This window comes from Chinchilla lanigera, unplaced genomic scaffold (genome assembly GCF_000276665.1).
Source record: "Chinchilla lanigera isolate Chin_1 unplaced genomic scaffold, ChiLan1.0 scaffold00018, whole genome shotgun sequence".
NCBI lineage: Eukaryota > Metazoa > Chordata > Mammalia > Rodentia > Chinchillidae > Chinchilla > Chinchilla lanigera.
In genome coordinates, this window is record NW_004955419.1 from 6,642,590 (window position 1) to 6,667,197 (window position 24,608).

Below are 24,608 nucleotides of genomic sequence, written 5' to 3' on the forward strand. Positions count from 1 at the left end.
CGCAGGAAGCGCCTTACTCTAATTGCCTTTCCCTTACTTGCACCTTTTTCCAGACCATCCCACAGGCCCCCACCCCGACACCCTCAGCACGCGTCCCACCCCTGGGTCCCAGAGCCCCTGGACTGCAGCGCCGCCTGGGACCCCAGAACCGGCTCTCCTGCGCAGCGCAGCTCAGGCCACGCCCCCCGGCCGCTCCCAGAGCTGGCGGCGCCGACTTCGCGGGCCGTTGGGGGCGGGGCCAACGGCGAGTCTTCCGCGATGCTGGGCGCCCATTGGTTGGGCCTCGAGAGCGCGTCCCGTGAGGGGCGGGGCAGGGCTGCAGCCTCGCCCTCCGGCTGCGCGTCCTCCTCATTCCCGCTCCCGAGGCTTCGGCTTCAGCCACTGCGACTGCGGCGGAGGAGCGCAACACCGGCTCGCGCAGCATGGAGAAGCGGCACGCAGACGACGCCCAAACCCGGCAGCTGCCCGACTCCCTCAAGGGTGAGCCTCGTGCCTGGGCGAGGCCCCAGTGTGGCCCGCCGTCGCAAACTCCAGGGGCCGCGGTGTGACAGCCAGTGTCTCTGCTGCTCTGGGCTGCCCGCGCGCGTCCCGGAGAGCGGGCGTCTTCTCCCGCAGACCTCGTTTCGCGGGCTGGGGTCACCACCTCGGGGCTGTGGGGCGCAGAGGGCACGGCCCGGCAGGGCGCACGGTGGGCGCGCCGATGGCAGGGGCCGTGCCCGGTACTCAGAGCGTGCCGGGGCGCGCGTTATCCCGCGCCACCAGATGCCCGAGCTTCCTTATCTCGTGGCATCCACGAGGGCGAGGAAACGCAGGAGGGATTGGCAACCCGTGAACGGCGCGGGCGGAGCCCTGCGTCCTCTCCCCTCGCCCACCCCCGCGGAGGCCATCTCCCCCGCTCAGCTCAGCCACCCCCAGCGTGAAGCGCTCTCCTTGGACCCGGAAAGAACCCCTGTCCCCTGCTGCCATGCACAGCTGGGGACCCTGACACAAGGCCCGGGAAGGAAGTCTCTCTTGGACATTCCCCCGCTCTTTCTGCCCCATTTCCCCTCTTGCGCATAGTCTTAGGGAACTCTCCTTCAGGGCTTTTGTCTCTTAGGAGACCTCTGGGTTCCCCGCAGTCACCACCCCACTGGGGCCTTCTCAGTCTTGAGCCACTGTGCGTGGCTCAACCTTGTTCCTCTGTGAAGAAATTAGTGTCCTTGAGAGAGTACCACCTTGTGGTTTTATTGGCCAACTCCTTTGGGGTGTGGGAAGAGAGGTGATCGGCCTCTCAGGAGCTCTTAGTTATCCAAAGGAATTATTTCTTTCTTTGTGTCTGTGTGTCTTTTTGAGACAAGGTCTCACTATGCAGTTCAGGTTGACCTCGAGCTCACTTTGTAGCCCAGGCTGGTCTTAAACTCGCAATGATCCTCCTGCCTCAGCCTCCCCAGTGCTGGGATTACAGGCGTGTGCCACCATGCCCGGGTCAAAGGAATGATTTTTAAAGATGGAATTTCAGACACAATGACATAGTGAAAGAAATTTAGGGTGCTAGTGGGCTTTTCCAGCAGCTCTAAAAGAGCAGGTATTTGGAGTCACCTATTCTGCTTATTTGTTCAGCCAGCCTTGGGGTCCCTGTCTTTAATTCCTTCTTTGGGATCCCTGTCTTTGAGCTCCTCAGAAGAGTTATAAAAGGCTGGGGATGTAATTTAGTGGCTGTTGAGTGACTGGTTGCCTAGCATGTGTGGCCCTGGGTGGGTTCAATCCCCAGGAATGCAAACAGACAAACAAATATATGTATCCTTCCCTTCTCCACTAAGCACCTTGGAGAGTTGCCTCCTTAAATTAGGAGTACAATAGCAAGAAGTTAATGGGAATAGTAGTAACAATAACAAAAAGAACACTAAATAGGCCAGGCTTGCTGCCAAATATTTTATAGACATTTTATTGAATCTTCACAACAGATGTGATAGGTACTGTTTCCATCCCCACTTTATATTTGAAGACGTTGATACTCGATAAAGTTAAATTGCTTACAGTCACACAGATAGGATAGTGGAGCCATATCTTAAATTGAATTTGCTAACAAAACTTGAACAGGAAAAAACCTGTGATTACATTGTCTTTTCCTAGATTAAAAAAAAAAAGTTGAAGTTCCTTTCCTCGGTACCCTGACCTTCCTACTGGGAAACTGCTGTGTAAAATCAGTCTGGAGTTCTTTGGGGATAAATATGATCTTTGTACTTAAATGTTTTTTTTGTTTTGTTTTGTTTTTTAGGGGTTTTATTTTGGTACCGGCAATTGAACTTGGTACCTTGCGCTTGCCAGGCAGGCGCTTGTGCCGCCGAGCTGTATCCCTGGCATGTACTTAAATGTTTATTATCATCACAGACTAGGTTTTTAACTTTTAAATTCTTTTCTGAGGTTTTACACTTAATCTTTAAGATAGAAATCTTTTTTTTTTTTTTGTACCAGGAATTGAACTCGGGACCTTGCGCTGCCAGGCTGAGCTATATCCCTGGACCTTGTGCTTACCAGGCTGAGCTATATCCCCGACCCTTTTTTTTTTTTTTTGTCTTTTTGAGACAAGTTCTTGCTATGCAGTTCAGGCTGGCTTTGAACTCACTTATGTAGCCCAGACTAGTCTGGAACTCACAACAATCCTCCTGCCTCAGCCTCCCGAGTGCTGGGATTACAAGAGAGCACCACTATGCCCAACCAGAAATCTTCTAAGAAATTAGTGAAAATGAATGCACTTTCTCCTCTAAAAGTATACATACAAATAAATTTTGCTTGGTCCATGTTATTGTGTGTGTATGTGTGTGTCTGTGAAACCTTTACTAGAATATGTTGAATAGATTTTCTAGAATGCTTGTTATATGTCAAAGCCCAAGTGCTTTACAAACATTATCTCTTTTTAAACATTATCTTTTGAATGCTGTTATATGTCAGATACAGCTTAAGTGCTTTACATTTATCTAGTTGCCCGGCTGCACAAGGAAAATGTCATTATTTCCATTTTACAATAAGGAAACCGAAGGTCAGAATGATAAAAAGCAGACACAGGTTAGAAGATTCAGAGCCAGGATTCAAACGAGGCTCTCTGAAACCATTTTCTCTATCTTAGAGCCTCCAACTTCAGTACTTTGCTGAAGGTGAGTGACCACAGAAAGTCAGTCAAGACTTCTTGGGCGTGGTAGCTTCCAGGCACTGCCTCTGAGGGAAACGGTGGAACGACAGAAGCTCACATTCTTTATATCTTTACTAGAAATTAGTCCTGGGTAGGTAAACAGAATCAAATGCAGGACATGACTAATTTTTCCTGAAGCTGGTGCATTCACTTAGTAATGAAATAATGCGGGTGGATTGCAAAGAAATGTATCATTATAATTAAGAGCCGTGTCAACAGGATAAATCCCTTTGGGAACATCTCAGAAAATAAGCAGGATCATGGGACTGATTTGTTTATTTCAGTTGTTACAGGCTGATCAAATGGAGAGAACTTTGTAACTTCTTTAGTAATTAATCTGAATCAAACCACCTTTGGTCATATGTGTATTTGAAGCTGTCATTTGTGTATTTTTTTCTGATTAGTTAAGTAGGTTTTTGGTGTTAATTGATAATTTTGTCTTTTTGAGACAGGGTCTCGCTGTGCAGTTCAGGCTGGCCTTGAGCTCACTTTGGAGCCCAGGCTGGTCTCGAACTCGGACCGAGCCTCCTGCCTCAGCCTCCTGAGTGTAAATTCTATACTAGAAAACAGTCTCCTTTGAAGAAAGAAAAAATTTAAAGATGTAGGTAAAGTGATAAAGATAGGGTTCAAAATCTGTTTTTAAAGATGGCATGGAGCTGGGTGCTATGGCACACACCCATGACTCTAGCTACTCAGGAGGCTGAGGCAGAAGCATCACAAGTTCAAGACCAGTCTGGGCAGTTTAGTGAAACCCTGTTTTAGAAGGAAAAATTTTAAAGAGGGCCGAGGGTAGTTCGGTGGTAGAGCAGTTGCCTCACTTGTGCGATCCTGAGTTCAGTCCCCCTAGTACTGCAAAAGGGAGGAGCCAGAGGGAGTCGGGGTAGAGGAGGAGGAAGAGGAGCAGGAAGGGAAAAGCAATCTTCTGAAAACTATGAGTGACCACCTCTCTTGCATGTTAGTTTAGCCTCCTGTGCATACCTCTGTCGTAATGTTTACTACACAGTTTTATAACTGTCAGTTTGATTTATCCGTTATTCCCCGCCCCCTGCTTTGTCTGGGAGAGCTTTTGAAAGCAAAGATCATGTCCCTCCTCATTGCAATAGCTTGATATTAAGTACATAGTGGGTGTGCAAAACATTTGTTGAAAGAAAAAGGAAGTGGAAAGGGAATACATCGGATTGTGAAACGGTTGTTAGAGGTCTGTTGGCAGCTTATTTTATTGTTTTTGTAACCCCAACTGCTGATTTTTAAATGTAGCAATCGCATTCCTGATTACACACTCTTACTATAGATAGACTGTTTATCCGGGTTTACATTATCAAGGAAGAGATTATAATTGCCATGATAATATGTTGTACCTAGGAGAAACCTCATTTATGAAAATAAGGAGAGAAGGTGGAGATCCCAACAATAGAAGGGAAGAGGTGTGTCTTCATTTTCTATTGATACATGCATCCCTCCATTGATTTATTTATTTATTTTGGGGGGGGTACTGGGAATCGAACTCATGACCTCATGCTTGCCCAGCAGGCGCTGTGCCAGTGAGCTATATCCCCAGCTCCCATCCCTCTATTTTTTTTCTATACATATCCTTGTACTCTGGAACTGGTAGAGAAACTTGAACGCCAAGCTTTTTGCCTTGGTGCTTCATTTGATTAGCCTTGAAGAAGACCAAGAAAGAACCCTCCTTAAAGTACTCAGCAAGAAGGGTGATACCAGTCCTGTCCACTGGAGTGAGCGAGCACCTGTGGGAAGACAGTGCTGTGTAGTGAGATGATACAGAATTGAGGATGACAAGCTCTGGCCTGAGATCTCAGGACCATCCCTTCATACCCGGGTCACCTTGGACAAGTCTCCATGTCAAGAGTCAATTCCTCCACTGTGCATGAGGCATAATCTTCCCCCATCAATCTCCCAGGGTTTTAAGTGTTAAATGTGAAAATATATGCAAATGTCCCTTCAAAATTTAAAATGCAAATTATCAAGATATTGAATGGAGAAAGCCACGAAGAAAAAGGTTAACAATGACTAGGCCCTTCAAACTAGAAAGCTGTTTTTGGAGAACTGCTCAGAAAGCCTAGTCATTTTCTATCCAGTATATTGAAATTGATGGGTGAATGTAGAAGATTTGTATGACGGATGACCTAGCAATATTTAGAACTCTAATTTACCCCCCACCACAGCACACCAAGTGTGGTCTGTTTCTGCTCCAGAGACAGAGTCCCTAGACAGATTGTTAGTCTTGGTATTTTCTCCATGGTGTGTAGGTCCCAGGAGGCAATTCACTTACTTAAAAGTTTATTGCTCTGAACCATATCAATAATGATCTTAGGGCTGGGGATTTAGCTCAGCGACAAAAGCGCCTGCCTGGCAAGCGCAAGGTCATGAGTTCGGTTCCCGGTACCGGAGAAAAACCAAAAAAAAAAAAAATAATGATCTTAAAGTTGTAGTAGGAATAATAGCTACTATTTATTGATGACTACATGTCAAGCACAAAACCACTAAAATGTGGAATTCTGTTCTATCTTCATGTTTTTCTGGCCTACTCTGACCTAAATGAACTTAATATCCATGATGAAATGGTTTTTCTCTTCAATTTTCCAAAGTGAAGAGTTTTTATAGCTCCACACATGGCCCGTGTTCAGCCCAGCTTCCTCTCTTGAAGCCTCTAACCTCACAATTAGGAAAGGCCTGATTTTTTTTTTTTAAAGTGAACACTTGAGTTGTCAACTCCTTTGGGACAGAGGCTGACTCTGAACAGTGCTGTTGGACCCTCTGTGCTGACATACACAGTAGGTTCAGTTTCTTGTACGTAACAGATGGTCTTTCCTCTTCCCTAAAGAAACTGCAGACTCACTCCACTCATTTAACTATTTAACAATTATATTTTGAGTACCTGGGAATCTCCCACGTTAGTTCAACTAGCCTTCACACGTATCCTCTGAGGAGGTGCCCCATTGGCCCTACCTTTAGATGAGTAGACTGAGGCACAGAGCAGTAAAATGCTCTCCTGAGATCACGCAGTGCATGGCAGAGCCAACCCTAAGTCCTTGTGCTACACGTTTTAACAAGACTGGAGGTGTCTCATCAAGAGGACGGACTTTGACTGAACGAGATAATTATAAGCGTGATAAATTTTGTTTGGACAGGGTAAAGTGGTATGTAGCAGCTTAGAAGAAGGAGGGCTAAGACTCAGAGGTCCAAATATGATATTATTGATGTTGTTCTCACCCATTTTTTTTCCCTCCTCTTTTGTGGCCTGAGATACTTGAACAACGGAAAGCTACAGAAAATCTTCAAGAAATATTTAGGAAATAAAACATGTATGCATACTCAGTCTCATTACTTTTGAGCTGAGCAAAGGATTCTCTTTATTTCAACCTTTACTGAAGATCTTTAAAAGGACTAGTCCGCTTCCTTCCCTTAGTATTTCATGGTAAACACAGCTGAAGCTTTGTGATTTGGTTCATGTAATTCTCCGTGAGTAGCGGGTCTTCGGATTGCAGCGAGAGCGGTAGGTGGTGTACAAGAGGGAAGAAAGGTATAGATTCTTTCAGTCAGAGTTCTCCACTGGCTGCTTTCTGGCCTGAAGCCTCTCCAGTGCATAGAATAATTTCTTCCTTAGAGATTTAAGGATAACGGCATCCTAATAACCACAAACTGCCTAATTAAAGTAGTTGAAAGACCGGTTATAATATGCTCATTTACTTTGAAATCCTCTGCCTCAGTGAATTTCAAGTTTTGGTCTCCAGTTAACCACCATCTTGTCAGCGTGGATTTGAGACCCTACTGGGCACTACCCCGGCCTCTTATCTCTTGCTCTGTTAATCTTTGGCTTTGTAGGGTGCTGCATCTATTTCAGCTTCTCTCCTTTTCCTTCCTTTCCTATTTCTCTGTTTCCTTCCCTGCGCTGTCACTGTGAAATTTCCATATGAAAAGATACCCTTTTGCACATTTTCGCTTTGAGATTTTACTGATCAGGTCTCACAAGGACCTTGTTTCAGAACAAGTAAAGGAAAGAGGAACCGAGAGGCTAGGATGCGTAGCTCTATTTGAGTAGTTGGAAGAAAGACTTAGGAGAGAGTCTCCCTCCTCAAATAAATACCTGTACGTCCTACAACAAGAACAGGGATTGTAACTGCTCATGGGCCGAATCTGTGCAACTGCCTGTTTTTTGATCGCCCACAGCTATGGGTAATTTTTACATTTAAATTTTTTTAAAAGAATAACGCTTTGCATTACACATGAGGGTTAGATTTTGGCTTCCATAAATTGAGTTTTATTGGAACCCAGCTATACTCTTAGTGTATGTATTGCCTGTGGCCGCTTTCCCACTGCACTAGCAGAGTACACTGTTTGCTGTCTGGCCCTGTACAGGAAAAGTTTGCCAGGTCCTGACATAGAATCTCTTACGTGGAATAATGATGGCCAAAAGAACATTTTTATCCTGTATATAATGGCTTTTCAGAAGAAAATTTATTTATTTGTTTTGTCTTTTTGAGACAGGGGCTCACTGTGCAGTTCAGGCTGGCCTTGAGCCCACTTTGTAGCTCAGACTGAGCTCAAACTCACAATGATCCTTCTGCCTCAGCCTCCTGAGTGCTGGGATTACAGGCATGCACCACCATGCCCAGCAGAAAATTTAAAAATGGACAGGGTTTTGTGTTTCTGACCCTTTAAAAAGTGCAGTTAGATCTAGATGACCTGTGTTTTTGAGGTACAATCCTCAGTACTCCTCTCTTTCTCCACTCAGAGCTCATTTTTTCCTGGCAGTGTACAACATGACGTGTTTCACCAAACTCGGTGGAAGGGAAGGGAAAAATGACGTCCTGTAAGTGTTAGATTATTTCAGTAACTCTTAGCCCCTCCCTTTTTGGAGGTGGCAGTAATGTATATGATTCTGAGGAACCCTTTTAGATATGGTGTAAGACATGTTTCTGGCCTTTCTCCGCAGAGAAAACCCAATTGCCTTTGAACTTTAGAGTTCAGTCTCAGTGATGGGCTTTATTACTCCATGTGATTGCCACTCATGCCAAGTTCAATAAATCTTAAAGTAAACCAGCTGATAAGGATGGACATTGGCCTGAGTTAGGATCTTGGGAAGAATGCGTTACTGCTTTTCCTGAAGGTGATGCAACAAAAACTACCGTACAATTCCTCTTTTTTCATGTTTTATGGTTCGGATTTGTTTTCTTGTATTTTTTTTTCCAGAAGATCTTTTGCATCCTTACTTTGGGTCTTTAGGAAAAAATATTTTATGTCTGCAGGATTTTTTTTGTTTTTGTTTTTTTTTCCTGGTACTGGGAATCTAACTCACGACCTTGCGCTTGCCAGACAGGTGCTTTGCCACTAAGCTAAATCCCCAGCCCCTATGTCTGCAGGTTTTTGTAAACATTAGAAATAGTATATATAAGGAGCTTTCATGTGTTAGACATTCAGTAAGTGATAGGTAGGAGTAATAATAAAAGACGGCAGAATGAGAGAGGTTTAAAATGATAAACTTTTATCTTTTCAGGAAATTAATTTTCATGATACATTATCAAGGATTTGCAGAAACTTTGCTGGAAGTATGTTCACTGTAGCACTTTCTAATTAAGAAGTTCAGATTCAATCTAAATGTTCATACAATCATAATGATAAAGAATATACTGGCATGAAATGATGCTTACAGTGTGAGGGGAAGGTTTTAAATCATGATGTACATCATTATTAAATTTGGGGGGACAGGATACAAAAGGGGTTTTTTTGGTGGTGGTGCTGGGGATCGAACCCAGGCCATTGTGCATGCAAGGCAAGCACTCTCCCACTGAGCCACATCCCCAGCAAAAAGGTTTAAAGTAAAAAAGAAAAGAAAAAGCTGAGCATGGTCCTGTAATCCCAGCACTCAGGAGACTGAGGCAGGGGCATCACTGTGAATTTGAGGCCAACCTATATATTACATAGTAAATTTAAGGCCAGCCTGAACTACCTAACAAGACCCTGTCTCAAAAAATTAAAATAAAAAAAAAAACGCTTAAAGAACATAAAGCAGCCAGGCGTAGTGGCGCATGCTTGTAATCCCAGCACTTGGGAGGATGAGGCAGGAGGATCCTTGTGAATTGGAGACCAGCCTGGGCTACAAAATGAGCTCAAGGCCAGCCTGAACTGCAGAGCAAGGCCCTGTCTCAAAAAGACAAAAAAAAAACATAAAGTAAGGCAAAAAAATAATTACCTAAGGTACAGGTATAGATAATTTTTCTATATGCTGAGCTATAATTTCTAATTATCCTAGTGACTATTTTTTTAAAGCAGTAATATAAAACTTTTTTATTAATTTCCTGGAAGTAAGTGCAATTTGAATGTTCAACACAAAAAATTAAATCTGTGAGCTTACGTCCATATTCAGACCATGGCTTTGCTTGATTAAAATGTTATTGCAATGCAATTTTCAAGAAAGAGTTTGGCAGTAAAAGAAAGAAAAATACTCTAAACCATGGCAAAGTAGTATTTATAACCAAGTATTAGAGGTCCCTAGTCTTTAACAGCATTCTCACCAGCAAAACATGGCCAGGTGTGTGGACCTCAGTATCTCAGGAACACGGACAGCCTGTTCTTGGCATTTCCCTTGGAGAGCAGATAGGAAGAATTGGACCCTAAAGTCAGAGGTGAGAGACTGAAAGGGAATGGAGTTCCGGAAGTGTTGGTGAGTAGCTGAGAAAAGTGCTTTTCCTCTTTTGCCCAGAAGGGCCAGGAGACTGAGTGAGGGCTCTTGTTTCTAAGCCTGGTGGCGTCCTTCTCACCTCTCCCAGGAGTGTGGTTTAGGCATTTTTTTGAGGTGTGACCCGGTGGGGAAGAGTCTCGAGGGTTGAAAATGGAATCATTTAATTATGAAGGGAGACGTGGAGTGTCATTTCCCCATAATGGACACTCTGATTTTTTATGTACACACCCTGATGACTTCTAGCTGAGTATTTGCTATGTGAAAGGTCAAGCCCAGTTTTAGGTATCCACGTAAACCTCACTCCTCTTGATTTGCTGTCCTGTCCACTAACGGAGCTTGAAGGAACTCACCGTGACAGGGGAACTGGACCCAGAAACAACCGTGGCTGAGCTTCCTGGCTTGTCCTTTATGGCTGTCTTTATAAATGCACTTTCTTAAGAATCTTTGCATGTCCAAGCCTAGGTTGCCTGGAGGCAGCATAAAGAAAGGGACAAATTAAATCATTTTAAGAGACTTTTAGCCAGGCGTGGTGGCGCACGCTTGTAATCCCAGCACTCGGGAGGCTGAGGCAGGAGAATCATTGCAAGTTCAAGGCCAGCCTGGGCTACAGAGTGAGCTCAAGGCCAGCCTGAACTGCATAGCAAGACCCTGTCTCAAAAAGACCAAAAAAAGAAAAAATAAAGAGATTTTTAGCTAAAAGGGCAGAAAGGGTAAAAGAGAAGGGGTGTATAAAACTATAATCTGATCCCCAGCACTGTGCAATAAAAGAAAGTACTCAGCACCACACCAGTCATTAGTAGGTGCTTAATAAAACTATGCTCTGTACCAAGCACTGCATCTATTCCATAAGGCCAGTCTAATAATCCTTTTAAATTTTTTTATTAATATATGTTTGCAATACACAGTAATTACATTCATCTTGGGAGACTGTACATGTACATATACATATTAATAATCCTTATTTTTTACAAGTAAGGAAACTAAGGCCTAAAGAGGTAAATATCATACCACTAAGAAGTAACAGAACTAAATTTAAAAAAAAGAAGCTGAAATTCAAACCTCAGAAAAACTTAGTGTAAGGGGGGATATAGATGCATAAGAAATTAAAGTATATATTAAGCAAAATTTAATTAAAGCACATCTTCTGGAAAGTCAGGTATGCAGGATACCGTGCTAGACAATAACAATATAAACAGAAGGCCTGGGGCTATAACTCAGAGGTAGAGCACTGACCTGACATCCAGGTCCTGGGTTCCACCTCCAGCACTGTGAAAAATGACAATAAACAGGAACCATGCCTGCCTTGGGAGGACGGGTATCGCCTTCAGGGGGTTGTCATTGGGACGTTGTGGACACAGCTATGAGTATTTGTGGCCAATCCGTTCCTTGTTTGGAATCTACAAGATTACTATTTCACTGGAACTCTAGACATAAGCCTGGTGCAGAGCCTTGACCCTGTCTGTGGCTATGAATAGACAACAGCTGGAATGAAGAGGGCGCCTCTGTAAGGACAGCAGATTTCATTCATTCTCAAAGCTCCTGCCGCGCCTTCCCTGTTTCTTGAGAAAGTGCGCCAGACATCTTCTTCTTTTTTTTTTTAAATTTAAAGAGTAAAAGAAGGACAACATAGCAATAGGGGGATTCACCGAATTACAGACAAGGGGGTAGGCCATTATCAATCATTGTTATTTTACCTATAGACATCTTCAGTGAGGACTTTTTAGGTTTAGTGGTGAGGCATCCAGATTTAGAACATGGGCTCTGGGATAAGTGACCTCTATTTGCTCCTGGGTCCTTTTCCTGTGACCTTGGGAAAGTTATATTTTTGCTTAAGTTACTGCATTCATCAAGTGAAGATAGAAATACTTTGTTTCACAAGGTTGTCCTGAGAGGTAAACGACATATTTCTAAAGTAATTCTGGCCCTTAAAAAGCCATCCAAAGAGCCACCGTTGTTATTATCAGCTGTGATAATACCGGTAGAACTTTCGCCGCAAGCAGCACTGCATCCCTGCTTTGAACATTCTCTTGGTGGACGCATCTGTCCCCCAATAGCTATAACTTAGAAACCTTCAGCATTAATGCAGGATTAACTTTTGCTTAAGCACGCATGAGGACTTTTACCCCATGTGATGACACAGGATCAGAAAAATTAAAACATTAAATAGAATCAAGGTGCTCGCTGTCTGTTTCTGAGTTTTTATCCTGTGTTTCTTGGCCCGGATACTGACATGTCTATCTTTTTGCTTATGGCCCCAGCCTGAATCCTCTGCTCCTTGCTTGGTCTCTTGTTTATGCAAAGCCTGTGTCACTGCTTCTTTTTACCCTTTCCTCTAAGCAGTAAGACATCCCTGGAATACCTTCTCCCTTCTCCACAAACTTTTGTCATTAAAACAGCTCTTGTAACCAGGCATAACAGTACACACCTGTCATCCTAGCACTCTAGAAGGCTGAGGCAGGAGGATCCCAAGTTAAAACCCAGGCTGGCCAACTTAGACTTTGTCTCAAAATAAGAATAAAATGGGACTGGGGATGATGTAGCTCAAGGAAAAGGCCCTGGGTTCAACCCCAGTACCGCAAAATAAGTAAATAAATACATAAATATAAAACAGTTCTTAAAAATAGAGCAGAAGGTTTCTCTGACTAATAAGAAAATCAACAAGGCTTTCTCAGCCCCGTTAATCTCTACAGAAAGGAGAGACAAAAATGAGGAAGACAAGGGCAACAGAAAATAGAAACTCCAACTCAAGAGATGATGGGGGGGACCCCAGAGTAGTCGTGAAAGGCAGTTAGCGAACGGTGGCTGTGTGAGCTGAAGGGAGAAGTCTACCCCAAGGCTGCTTCGGAAAGGAATGGAGAGGATGCCTGGCTATTCTGACAGGAGATTCAGACCACTGACGGAGTGTGAGGTTGAATCGATGAGAAGGCACTGAAGACACAGAAAAGCAGGGGGAAACCACTAACTCCAGAAAAAAACAAAGAGCTTTAGAGGAAAGGAAGCCTTAATTTTATGTAAGTATGTATGAGGACATTCACTCCACTCCGACACAGGATCAGAAAATTTGGAAGTCAAATTTAACCAAGGCACTCACTGTGTGCTTCCGTGTTTTTATCCCATAGAACGTGTGTTCTAGTGTGCGCTTAGCTCTGCCTAGTGTTTACATATTCATGGTAATGTGAGGTCTGACACTGATCTAACCAGAGTTATGGTGTAATTATATTGAAAAGATAGGTGTGTGTATGTGATGTGGGAAGGCAGAGAAACAGCCAAATCCTCTTCTGTAGTGGAAAGTCACTAGGTAATGCTCAAAACTAAAAAGTGAGAAGGATCAAAACAAGCAAAACAGTTAGAAATGTGAACGCAAATACTAAAATGCTCTGCCCAGAAAACTGTTTCTCTTGAGGCAGAAGAACTGAGGTGAGCAGGAACTGCCCTTTTTTGTACTTATCCATTAACTTTTTAAACTTTAAACAAACATAATTTTGATTAAACAGAAACAGAGCAAGCACAAAAGCATAGCTGCATAGGCTGCAAAAAGTGATTACAAATTTTATTGATTTTAAAATATGGTTACCTGACAGGAAAAAGGTTTGGAAGAATGTACCACAATATTTATTATCGTTAGATTTGGAAGCACTTTTCCCTCTTTTATTGTCTGAACTTTTTGCAGTTCAGTTATTATTTTGTAATAAGATGGAAACACTATTTCCTATACAGGAAAGAGAAGCAGAAATGTGGAAGGAAGAGTAGGTACAAGGATGTTCATTACAGCGTTGTTCTTAAGAATAAGAAGCCAAAAACGTTATCTATCTACTGATCAGGAAATTGCTGATAAATAAAGGTTTATAAAACCAGTAAAATATTTTGCAGAAAGAGGCTCTAAGCAATGTAGAGTGTATCATTTTTACCTTGAATCATGCTGTAGCTTCGGCTAAAATGCCTCTGGCTTCCCCTTCCTTTTCACAAGAATTTTCCTTGCTATTACATCCTTCAAGAAGGGCTCCGACAACTTTTATTACCTACCCACCCCACCCCACTGTCATCCCCGTGCCTGTTCTAAATAGATGCTCCATAGCTATACTTAACCGCCTAGTAGTCTATTATGATTATCAGTTTGTTTTTTCTTCTCCACTTAACTTGAGCCTCTTTGGAAGCTGGGATTGAATTACATTTAATGCAAAGTACAGGGCAAAAGACCTAAGAGGTGATTAATAAATGTTTCCTGAAGAAAGTAATGAGTAATGCTGGGCAGTACCTGTGTTAAGCCGACTAAGGAAAGTAGCGGCTGTACCGCAGGGTTGGGTGAGGGTTGGAATGGAAAATGCACCAAAAGGAGCCAGCATAATGCCGGGTACATAGGTGTTCAGCGGCTAGCGGGAGTGAAGGTGGTGGCGATCGTGCTAGCAGCATGCTCAGAGTTGCTGGTTTTCGTTTTCAGGAGACACCCCCCAGAGAGGCCTTGGAGTTTGTGGATGGATTTTGGTGGCTGTCTCATTCCTGTTCACACTTGTAACATTCCCACTATCGATATGGATGTGCATAAAGGTAAAGAACCTTTCACTCACTTCTAGAAAGGGCTCAGCTCCTACCTTACATAAATCCACCTTGTGTGTGCAGGAGACAGAGAGAGGCCATACTTGGCCTGTAATTCTTTTTCCTGAATCTCTATTGGAAATTTCATTCTACTTAACAGTTAGAGTGAAATCTTAACACTGCTTTTTAGCCATTATCCAATCAATCATTCTCCATGGATTAAAGTGGGATCACCGTTAAAAATTTTCTGGGAGTGAGGCATGGTGGCACATGCCTGTAATCCTAGCACTCGCGAGGCTGAGGCAGGAGGATTGCCTCGAGTTCGAGACCAGCCTGGGCTACACAGTGAATCCAGGCCAGTCCAGACTACATAGCAAGGCTTTGGTTCAAAAAATTTTTTTCTAGGCCAGGGATGTGAGCTGCCCCCCAAGAACAGGTTTCCCAGAGTTGCGATGGCAAGGTTTGCCTCCCAGCTCCGTGTCTTACCATGTGACCTCTACCACGGTTCCTCATCTGTAAGATGGGGAGAGATAACAGCACCTACATGACAGGGCTGTGGTGGGGGTTAAGTGAAACAGTGTGTGTAGATGACTTACCCAGTGCCTAGCCTGTAATCAGTGCTGCCAAATGCTGGTTATTTTTTCTGTAGTTCATGATATTTGGATAAATAGCTATGGCTTGTATATTCCTAAAAGGGTAAAATATGCGTCAACCTCTTTTACATGAATTTGTTATACTTCAAGGAACCAGAAGAAACCAGGCAAGATGACACCCGTGCTGAGAGGAGAGGACCTCAAGTTCAAGCCCAGCCCTTAGATATCTTGGCAGTTTAGCAAGACCTTATTTCCAAATAAAAAATAAAAAAGGACTCGGGGTGTGGCTCAGTGCAGAGGCCCTGAGCTCAATCCCCATTTCCACCAAAAAAAAAGGAATCAGAAGAAAAACTAAGTTTTTTTTTCTTGAATAAATAATGCATGAGCATAAGTGAATAATACTGACAGCTGAGGAGTGACATTATGGGTCTGTTTGTGTACGCTAGTCTGTACTTCCCAAATTTATGCAGTGACTATCTATTGCGTCTATAATTGGTCAAAACCTAATAAAAATGTCATGCTTGGAGAGGATAAACATTAGACATATTGTTTATAGATAATACCTGAATATAAAGAAAAAATATTATTTGAATATGAGGCATTTAGAAGAAAAGTATTTAAACTATGCATGTAAATGTTTGTGCTTTTCCTGTTAAATTTCCTTCGTGTGTTTCTTCCAGATTATAAAGGAGTATGAAAGAGCCATCATCTTTAGACTGGGCCGCATTTTACAAGGAGGAGCCAAAGGACCTGGTGAGTGCTAGGATTAGGGGTTGCCCCTCTGGACACTGAAATTCTTTTCCCTTGTGAGGGCCTCCGCTCTGTTGACTTGGAAGGAGTTCGTGGAGCAGAAGGTGTCTAACAATAGCAGTTCCACTAATCTCACTACTGACCGCCTTCCCTTCCCACCCTTCCCCTTTCCTTCCCATTCCAGCTGATAGTACTATCTTCACCCAGGAATAGCTACAGCTATGCAAATCGGAGCATGAGAGCCCCTGTCAAGGAAAGGCCTTTAGTTATTCATTTGGCAAACTTCAGTTGAACTGCTAGTGCGTTCCAGGCCCTGGGAATTTAAGAGAGGCCAGAAGAGCCCCTTTCCTTGACGATCTTACTATGTAATGGTAGGCCAGCAACAAGGTGTCCCTTACACACACTTCATCCCGCTGTTCTTCCCACTTGCTGAAGCAGTCGTGGAAGTTCTCTTCTGTGAGGGTCCTTAGCTTGCTGTTTTGGCCGCCTGAATATCCTGAATCAAGCCAAAACATTTACCTCTCATGGTCATTCTGACTTTGGGGAAGACCCTGGAGTCAAACCGTGCCAGATCGGATGAGTAAGGTGGATGAGGACACAGCGTCGTGTTTTTTACCAGTCTGCTTTTCAAAGAAAGGGGGAAGTATTTTGAGGAGATGAATGGCAATATGTCGTTTACTGTAAGAATTTTTTAAAATGTAAGCATTCACCATGTATTTCGATCGTACCTAGTACACTGTGTGGGATGAGGATTGTGGTCAGGTCACTGCAGAAAGCCAGAGAACTGAGAAACCCGGAGATGAGTGACTCACCAGCCTAGCAGTGGGTGAGGCAAGGCCCCTGGGGCTGGCTTCCCAGCTGAGTCTTGAGGCAAGCGCAGGTGGTAGCCACAGGCAGGTGGTCCCAGCAGACATGACAGCATGTGCAAAGCATTGTAGGGAGGCCGCTGCAGATTCAGGGGATGGCCCGCAGCTCAGCCCAGTGTGAGCGAGGGTATGAGGGTATGAGGGTATGAGGACAGAGGTTGTGGCTGAAGAGTGGGCAAGGCGGGTCCTTCAGGACTGTGGTGGGCAAGGTTCCAGCCTCTTGGGGAAGATGGCTGTGCTTGCAGCATAGGAAATGGGGCATAGGAGCGAAGCTGAAAGAACAACTTGGAAGCAATTGCACTGGTCCAAGGGAAGGAAGAAGAGTGACAGTGACAGTGGCATAAGGAAGTGAATCCCATGGGGCCTTAGTGGGAGCCTTCGAGGTGGGAGGCAAGCAAGAGGAGTGAGGATAATTTTCCAGGCTTCTGTCTCGTGCAGTTGGTGACTGTGGTTGATTGGGTGGGTGCCATCAGAATTGCTGGGGAAGTGAGCGGAGACGCCGGTGTCTCTCTGACCCTGTGTGTATCTTCGTTGCAGGTTTGTTTTTCATTCTGCCTTGCACTGACAGCTTCATCAAAGTGGACATGAGGACCATTTCTTTTGACATCCCTCCTCAGGAGGTGAGCTCTTCTTTTGCAGTGGCTGAGGGATCATGTGTGAGCATGCTTTATGCTGAAAAGAAAAACACTTTTATTCTGCCCTTCCCTTCCCTTCCCTTCCCTTCCTTTCCCTTCGCTTTGCTTTTTCTTTTCTTCTTTGACAAGGCTGGCCTCAAACTCACGGTGATCCCCTGCCTCAGCCTCCTGAGTGCTGGGATTGTAGGTGTGCACCACCACTGTTAGCTTTGAAAAGGACATTTTTGGACCTGACTCGCTTCTCCTTCCCCAGTTCCACACCCCTGGGGAAGAGCTTGGCCCTCTCCGTGCTTCAGTTGTTTTCTCACTATAAGGCAGAGGTTGTACTAGCAGGGCCCACCTCGTAGGGTTGTCGGGAGGAGTAAATGTGCTGTCACGTGTGAAGTGCGTAGGACAGCGCCTGCTGAGCAGCAAGTGCGGCATGAGTGCTTGCTGCTGTTCTGACAGAGCGGGCTGGGACGCTGGTGGGAGTGGAACCTGAACACCCTCACTGTAGTCACCGTCACTGTTTTTCTCCTCGATGGGTTTTGGATAGAAGATGCTATTTAGATCAGTTGTCATGATTCTGTTGTAGATAAATTGGTAGAAGCGAAAGAATTTGAAACTACTCATTTGGCATTTTTAGATATATTCTTCAATATTTTGTGCTTTTTTGGCAACTTCACAAATACTGTCACAGTTGAAAACCATAGCAGAATCTCTAGAAAGTATGGAGTTGCAATAAGAGGAGGGCGTCCCTCAGACTACAATGGCAGAGCCAGGACCAAAATTCAGCTCTCCAAATCCCTGTCCAGTGCTTTTCCCCAAGCTCCCTGCTAAACGCACCCGGCGTTTGCTCCGTCATGGCCCTTGAGGTGACACCCATGTCCCAGCCTGTGTCCGAGGAGACAAAATAACCACTGCAGACTGAAAACCTGCAAGCGCGGTGCAGGGAGGGACGGAGGAACCCTGTCTGTGTTTCCTGGCTGCCCCCCAGCCCCTCAGCATGGCGGTGGAACATGGCCAGGTTGCTTTCTTTTGCCACAAAATCCAGAAACCAGCTCAGGAACTCCCTTGCTGGCACTGATCCAAGTAGTTGCTAAGATCAGACTTTTGAATCCCCACAACCTTCAAGACGCCAGAGATCATTTTACCCACATCTTACAGGAGCAAGTCGGAGAGCATCCCTGTGTTCTCCGCAAGTTTTCCCATCTTTCAAGGAAGACTGACTCTCTGAAGGAGCCCCTTTCTCGCGGTTGCTTTGAATTCTGGCCGCTTCCCGTGTAAACACTGCAGGCATCTGGCAGGGCTGCTGTGAGCTTCTCCCTTCCAGCCGCTCCCTCCTCCCCTGAAGCTGCTGAACGCAGAGCAGATTGGAACTTGGCAAGCAATCCTTTTTCCGATCCCCTGTGAACTGACTGTGAAGGGAGATAAACACTCTGCCTCCAAAACAGTCAGCGGCGAGAAGCTGCAGCTTTGAGAGCCGCTGTGGCAGTCACAGGGGCAGGAATCCGGCCCCGGATCGACACTCATTTTCCCATCAATCCTGGGAAATAATGTCCACACGAGATGGTAATAGACTGTGCATTTATTTACAAGCCCCCTGCTTCTCTTTCTTGTTAAGGATATTTTTAGATTACTGCAGGGGAGAAAAAGAAGATGACTGCCTCGATGCCTGGCACAGCTAAGTAGCTACGCAGCAGCAGTGTTGTTACTGCTGCCCATTTACTGGCCCCCTACCTTTCCAAAAGGCTTTGTTTACGCATTTCACAACGTCTTTTAAATTGATCTTGGTAGACATTTGGGGAGAATTGGGCACTATCATTAACCCCAATGCAGAAATGAGGGGCCACCGGGTCAGATGGTTTCAATCCCTGCTCGAGGTCCTCCAGAGGGAGCAAGCAGAGCCGGAAACACAGTCCAGGCCTCCGACTCCCCTCCACACTTCGTCAGCCACTCTTTCTGGGACCTTGTTTCCTTCCATTTCACCTCTCACTTATCAACCCCCTCTGCCTGCGCTAGAGACAGAAAGACAAACTGCCCCTAAGAAGTCATCATCTGAAAGAGAAGCAGAGCTGTCGATAAAGATGTCAGGACACTGGGGTGCAGCGTGCGTGCACCGCCGGCCTCTGCGGAGTGAGGCAGGGGCGTTTCACAGGGGAGAGATGCATGACTGGTGCATAGGAATGTGCTAGTTTCGTGTTGGGAGCAAGCAAGGAGGAGACTTTGAGGCAGAGTCAGGGCCGGTGTAAAGGCCCGGGGAGAGGAACACGGAGCATGCGGGACCCGCGTGTGGCCTGGCACAGAACGGGTGCAGGAGGTGGGAGAGTGGGGCCGGATGTCAAAGGACTTTGCCTTCACGGTGGCAGGAAGCCACTGGCCCGTGTCAGCGAAGGATTGCTGAGTTAGGACTGCAGATCGCCGCTGCATAAGCCCAGGTGCTTCTTGACCAGCAAGAGAGTTAAGTCCTGATAATCCCATAGTAAACTGAAAATAGCATTCAGTCAAAACTTCACTGAATACATCTACTCTACCAAGCATTGGTGCTTTAGCGGCACATACGCTGTAGGGTAGCGTTTGTTTCTCCTCACGATCGCGGGGCTGACTGGGAGCTGAAGCTCGCTGCTGCTGCCCAGCATCAGAAGGAAGAAATCACTGCATATCACTGTCCTGGAAAGAGGCCATAGTTGAGAAATTGGAGTTGAGGGTCTACCAAAGGTGAATTGATTTCGCATCATCACGAGGTCAGATCATCATGAAGAGAGCTATCTTAAGTCAGGGGCCATCTATCTGTAGGAGATGAGTTAGAAACACAGTGGAGTGAGACTGGGGATTAAACCTAGGGCCTTTGCACTGAGTTATATTCCCAGCACTTTTTTATTTTTTATTTTGAGACAGAGTCTTGCTAAGTTGTCCTACCTGGGCTTGAGCTTACAATCCTCTTGCCTCAGCCTCCCAGAGTGCTGGCATTACAGGTGTGCACTAACGTGGTCTTGAAAGATAGCTCTTACCATGTGTCAGGCTCTATTCTTAGCACTTAAATGTCTTAACTCATTTCTAACAACAGTCTTGTAATGTTGGTACTAATATTAACCTCTGCAAATGAGGCAGCTGAGTCCCAGAGAGGTTAAGTGATTTGTGTTACTGTCTTCCTCGTGTCGTGTCTCTCCCTCAAATAACTTCTGTAGTTCAAACAAAATTATGTCGTGGTAAGCATTCTGATGTAGCATGCCGTGAATATATTTTTCCCTGACCCTGTCTTATAAAAACATTCCCATGCATTTTGTCCCAGTAATACTGTGCTATTTGTAGTTCATCCACTTCAGCTCTCTCATGCCTCTGTTCCTCTGTACACACAATTCCTTCTGCCTCGAATGCTGTCCACTCCACCCTCAGAGTATTTTTATTCTTTTTTCTAGATTCAGTCAGGTCTCTCCCCTGCCACCCTTAGCTACCCACACCTTGTCACTTAAAAGGCTTCCTTAATCCCTAACCTCTTGGATGAAGGGGCCAAAGTTTTTCATATCTTTTTCCCAATATAATATCTACTCATGAGTGGTATCGAAAAATACGTTGAATGATTGAGTCAATGGATTCAAAGAATAAACAAATATGCTCTATTAAATTCCTAAGGATATAATTACCTTTCTGACGCCTTACTCAAGAAAAACCGCTAGTGTTTAGAGGTAGTCTGTAGAACAACAGTCCTTACAGCTGTGTGAAAGAAGTCTTTGGTTGGCAGATACAGCGTTGCTTGCTTCCTCCTTCAGGTCCTCACAAAGGATTCAGTGACAATCAGCGTGGACGGTGTGGTCTATTACCGCGTTCAGAATGCGACCCTGGCTGTGGCAAACATCACCAACGCCGACTCGGCGACCCGTCTTCTGGCACAGACTACTCTCAGGAATGTTCTGGGCACCAAGAACCTTTCCCAGATCCTCTCTGACAGGGAAGAAATTGCCCACAACATGCAGGTAAGGGGTTCGCCAACCCACCCCAAACTCAAACAGTCCACCGTTGTTTGAGAACCTTTCATCCATTCAATTTGGGAGTCTCTGGCCTGTTTTTTTCCTTAGGTTTTTCAGACTTAATGGAAGGAGCTACTATTTGTCACCCCAGCCTCTCATGGGTTCATAACACTCAGATGCAGGTTTTTAGTTTCCTCCAGTGTTTATTTTTTCCCACAATCAGTTTGAGCCTTTTTGTTTAGCACGACCATTCAGAGGTTGTTCTGCAAGACTGCAGGTATTATCTGAGCCTTATTCTATGTGTGAGCCCCATGAACTCCCTTCTACCTGGTGTGCTTTCCAGTCTTGCTTCGGTAGTAGATGTTATGCTTGGCTTGATCACAAAGATAAAGCGAATTTTAAAATCTGGATTCATACTCTCAATAAAACTTCGCTGTGTAGGGGCTGAGGATTTAGCTCAGCGGCAAAGCACCTGGCAAGCACAAGGTCGTGAGTTCGATTCCTGGTACCGGAAGAAAAACAAAACAAAACAAAACTTGATTGTGTGTAAAATCTGTAATCTCACTGGATATACACCACGAGTTCATGAAGTAGAGTACGGTTTCCTTCCAGCCCTTGTAAGAGGAAAGTGAAACACAAAGAAGTACCATGCCGTATGCAGCAGCACACACGCTCGGGGGTCAGTGCACTATAACCCTCTGGCTGGCCGTCCTCTCTTTTGTAGTAAAGTTTCACGGAAGCCACACCCAGCATATAGATTACCCAGGGCTGCTTCGGACCTCCGGTAGCTGCGACGGAGACTGCACTTGAACGATGTGCAGTTTGCCGTGAGCTTCCAGGAGCGTGTTCAGGATGAGTTCCCTGGTAACCTGGCTCTGTCTCAGCCTACTCTCTGCCACCCTCCTCCAGCACTCTCCGCTCCCCGTCCCAGCGGCTGCAGCCACTGCAGGCCTCTGGGTGGGAGCTGACCGAGTGTCGCTTGCCTGCTGTCCCCTAACAGTGCACGCTGGATGACGCCACCGACGACTGGGGCATAAAGGTGGAGCGTGTGGAAATTAAGGACGTGAAGCTACCCACACAGCTCCAGAGAGCTATGGCTGCAGAGGCAGAAGCATCTCGGGAGGCCCGAGCCAAGGTAATGTTTTCTCTCCGTTTGTTGTCTGAATTGTTTTTCTTATTGAACTTTCTTTTTTATGTTTGTTTGTTTGTTTGGGTTTTTTTTTCTGGTACCGGGAATCGAACTCATGACCTTGCGCTTGCCAGGCAGGTGCTGTGCAGCTGAGCTAAATCCCCAGCCCCTGAACTTTGTTTTTTAATTCCACAAAGCTCACTAAAAAAAAAAAAAAAAAATTCAAACAATCCTGAAAGACTCAGTAAAGATGGAAGCCTTCCCCATCACTCTGAATCTATTCTCGCAGAGGCCACACTCTTAATAGTTTTTTTGTTTGTTTTATTTTTTTGTTTTTTGAGACAGAGTCTCCCTGTGTAGTTCAGGCTGGCCTTAAACTTACTACATAGCCCAGTCTGGCCTCAAACTCATGGACTCATGGAGATCCTCCTGCCTCAGCCTCCCAAGTGCTGGGATAACAGGCATGCCCACCATGCCTGACACTCTTAAAACTTGAACGTTGTTTGATTAGGTTGTTAGGTGATTGGCTTGTTTTACAAAAAGAGAGTCACACCAACATATTGTTGTTCACTGTGTCCTTTTTGTTTAATAGTTCATGCGCATAGCACTGAGGACATATTTGTTCAACTAATTTAGAAAAGAAGCCGGGTGTGGTGATGTGTACCTATAATCCCAGCACTTGAGAGGGTGAGGCAGGAGGATTACTGTGAGTTCAAGGCCATCCTGAACTACATAGCAAGACTATTCCCCCTCCCCACAAAAAAAGGAAAGGAAGGAAGAAAGGAAAGAAAACAAAGAAAGAGAGAGAGAGTATCTCTGAAGGTGGTAATATACAGAAATACAGGGCTATCTCCTCAAACCCTAAAATAGGCAGTAGACTCGAGCCTCACCAGATCTGAACATCAGGACCCGAAAGTGGTCAGGGCTGAAGGGAGCCAGTCATTTCCCTTCCTGGGCCCGGGCCAGGGCCATTGCAGATCATTTGTGGTGGATGACACTTGACTCCTACGTTCACACAGTGGGCCAGGTGAGTACCAAAGACACAGACCAGTCCTGATTCCACGTTCACGGAAAAGAAGTTTTCTTTGGTCTGACTTTGGTTCAAGGGCAAAGTTCAGTACTAACACAGCCACACCCTCCACCCCCATGACAACTGGAAGAGAGGGTATCTGTGTGTGTGTGTGTGTGTGTGTGTGTGTGTGTGTGTGTGTTTTACTGGGGATTAAACACAGGGCCTTCGCACTGAGCTACATCCCCAGTCCTTTTTTTTTTTTTATTTTGAGATGTCGTCTCACTCAGTTGCCCAGGCTGGGCTCAAACTTGCTGTCCTCTTGCCTCAGCCTCCCAGAGTGCTGGGATTCATGTGCCGTCACACCTAGCAGAAGAGTTTTCATAGCAGGGGGTGCTGCAGCCTTGACAGACCTCCCAAACATAAAAAACAAACCACTTTATCATCGTTAGAAAAGAGTAGTAGCTGGTGATAACTGGCTGACTGCAAACCCTGTCCTTCTCTTAGGATGCTCTTCAAGCCACTGATTGGTTAGTATAATTTCATAACACCAAATAGAAGAGTAGCCTATCTGACATGCCACCCCCAGAATCTTACGTCAACCAGAATTCTAAATTTTCCTAATATTATTGTTGTTGCTTGTGATAACCACTTTATGATGCTACAGAATCCTCAAATGCCTTCTTTAAAATCATCACTTCCAGCTGGGTGTGGTGATGCATGCCTGTAATCCCAGGTCCCCATACTCGGGAGGCTGAGGCAGGAGGATTAGTGCAAGTTTGAGGCTAGCCTGGGCTACCAAGTGAGTTCAAAGCCAGCCTGAACTGCATAGCGAAACCTGTCTCAAAAAGATCAAATAAATAAATAAACAAATGAAATGAGATCATTATTTTAGAAACCTAAGTTATATGTATGATAATGTTAGTAAATGTTCCGTACTATCATCTAGTTATTTTAGAAAATTAGAAATTTATTTTATCTGGAATCTGTTGTCAAACAAAAGCCCCATTTCTAAACCATATTAAGTAAATGAAAACATCCACCCCCCCAAAAAACATTCCCATGGATTTTGTCCCAGTAGTACTGTGCCGTGTGCAGTTCATCCACTTCAGCACTCTCATGCCTCTGTTGCTCTGTACACACAATTCTTTCTGCCTCGGATGCTTGTCCACTCCACCCTCAGAGTATTTTTATTCCTATTTTTGGAGATTCAGTCAGGTCTCTCCCCTGCCACCCTTAACCCTCCCTACACCTTGTCACTTAGAAGGCTTCCTTAT

At 44.9% G+C, this 24,608-nt stretch overlaps 1 protein-coding gene across 1 annotated transcript in view; it reads left to right on the plus strand.

Moving 5' to 3' along the window:
- The first annotated feature begins 217 nt into the window (after positions 1 to 217).
- Positions 218 to 24,608, plus strand: part of Stom (stomatin) — a 30,601-nt gene continuing 6,210 nt past the window's right edge. Inside the window, exons 1-6 of the mRNA XM_005382569.2 lie at positions 218 to 480; positions 14,308 to 14,414; positions 15,676 to 15,748; positions 17,149 to 17,231; positions 20,996 to 21,199; positions 22,194 to 22,328. Of these exons, the coding sequence (XP_005382626.1) occupies positions 423 to 480; positions 14,308 to 14,414; positions 15,676 to 15,748; positions 17,149 to 17,231; positions 20,996 to 21,199; positions 22,194 to 22,328 (660 nt within the window). The 5' untranslated portion in view covers positions 218 to 422. The remainder of the gene's footprint in view (positions 481 to 14,307; positions 14,415 to 15,675; positions 15,749 to 17,148; positions 17,232 to 20,995; positions 21,200 to 22,193; positions 22,329 to 24,608) is intronic.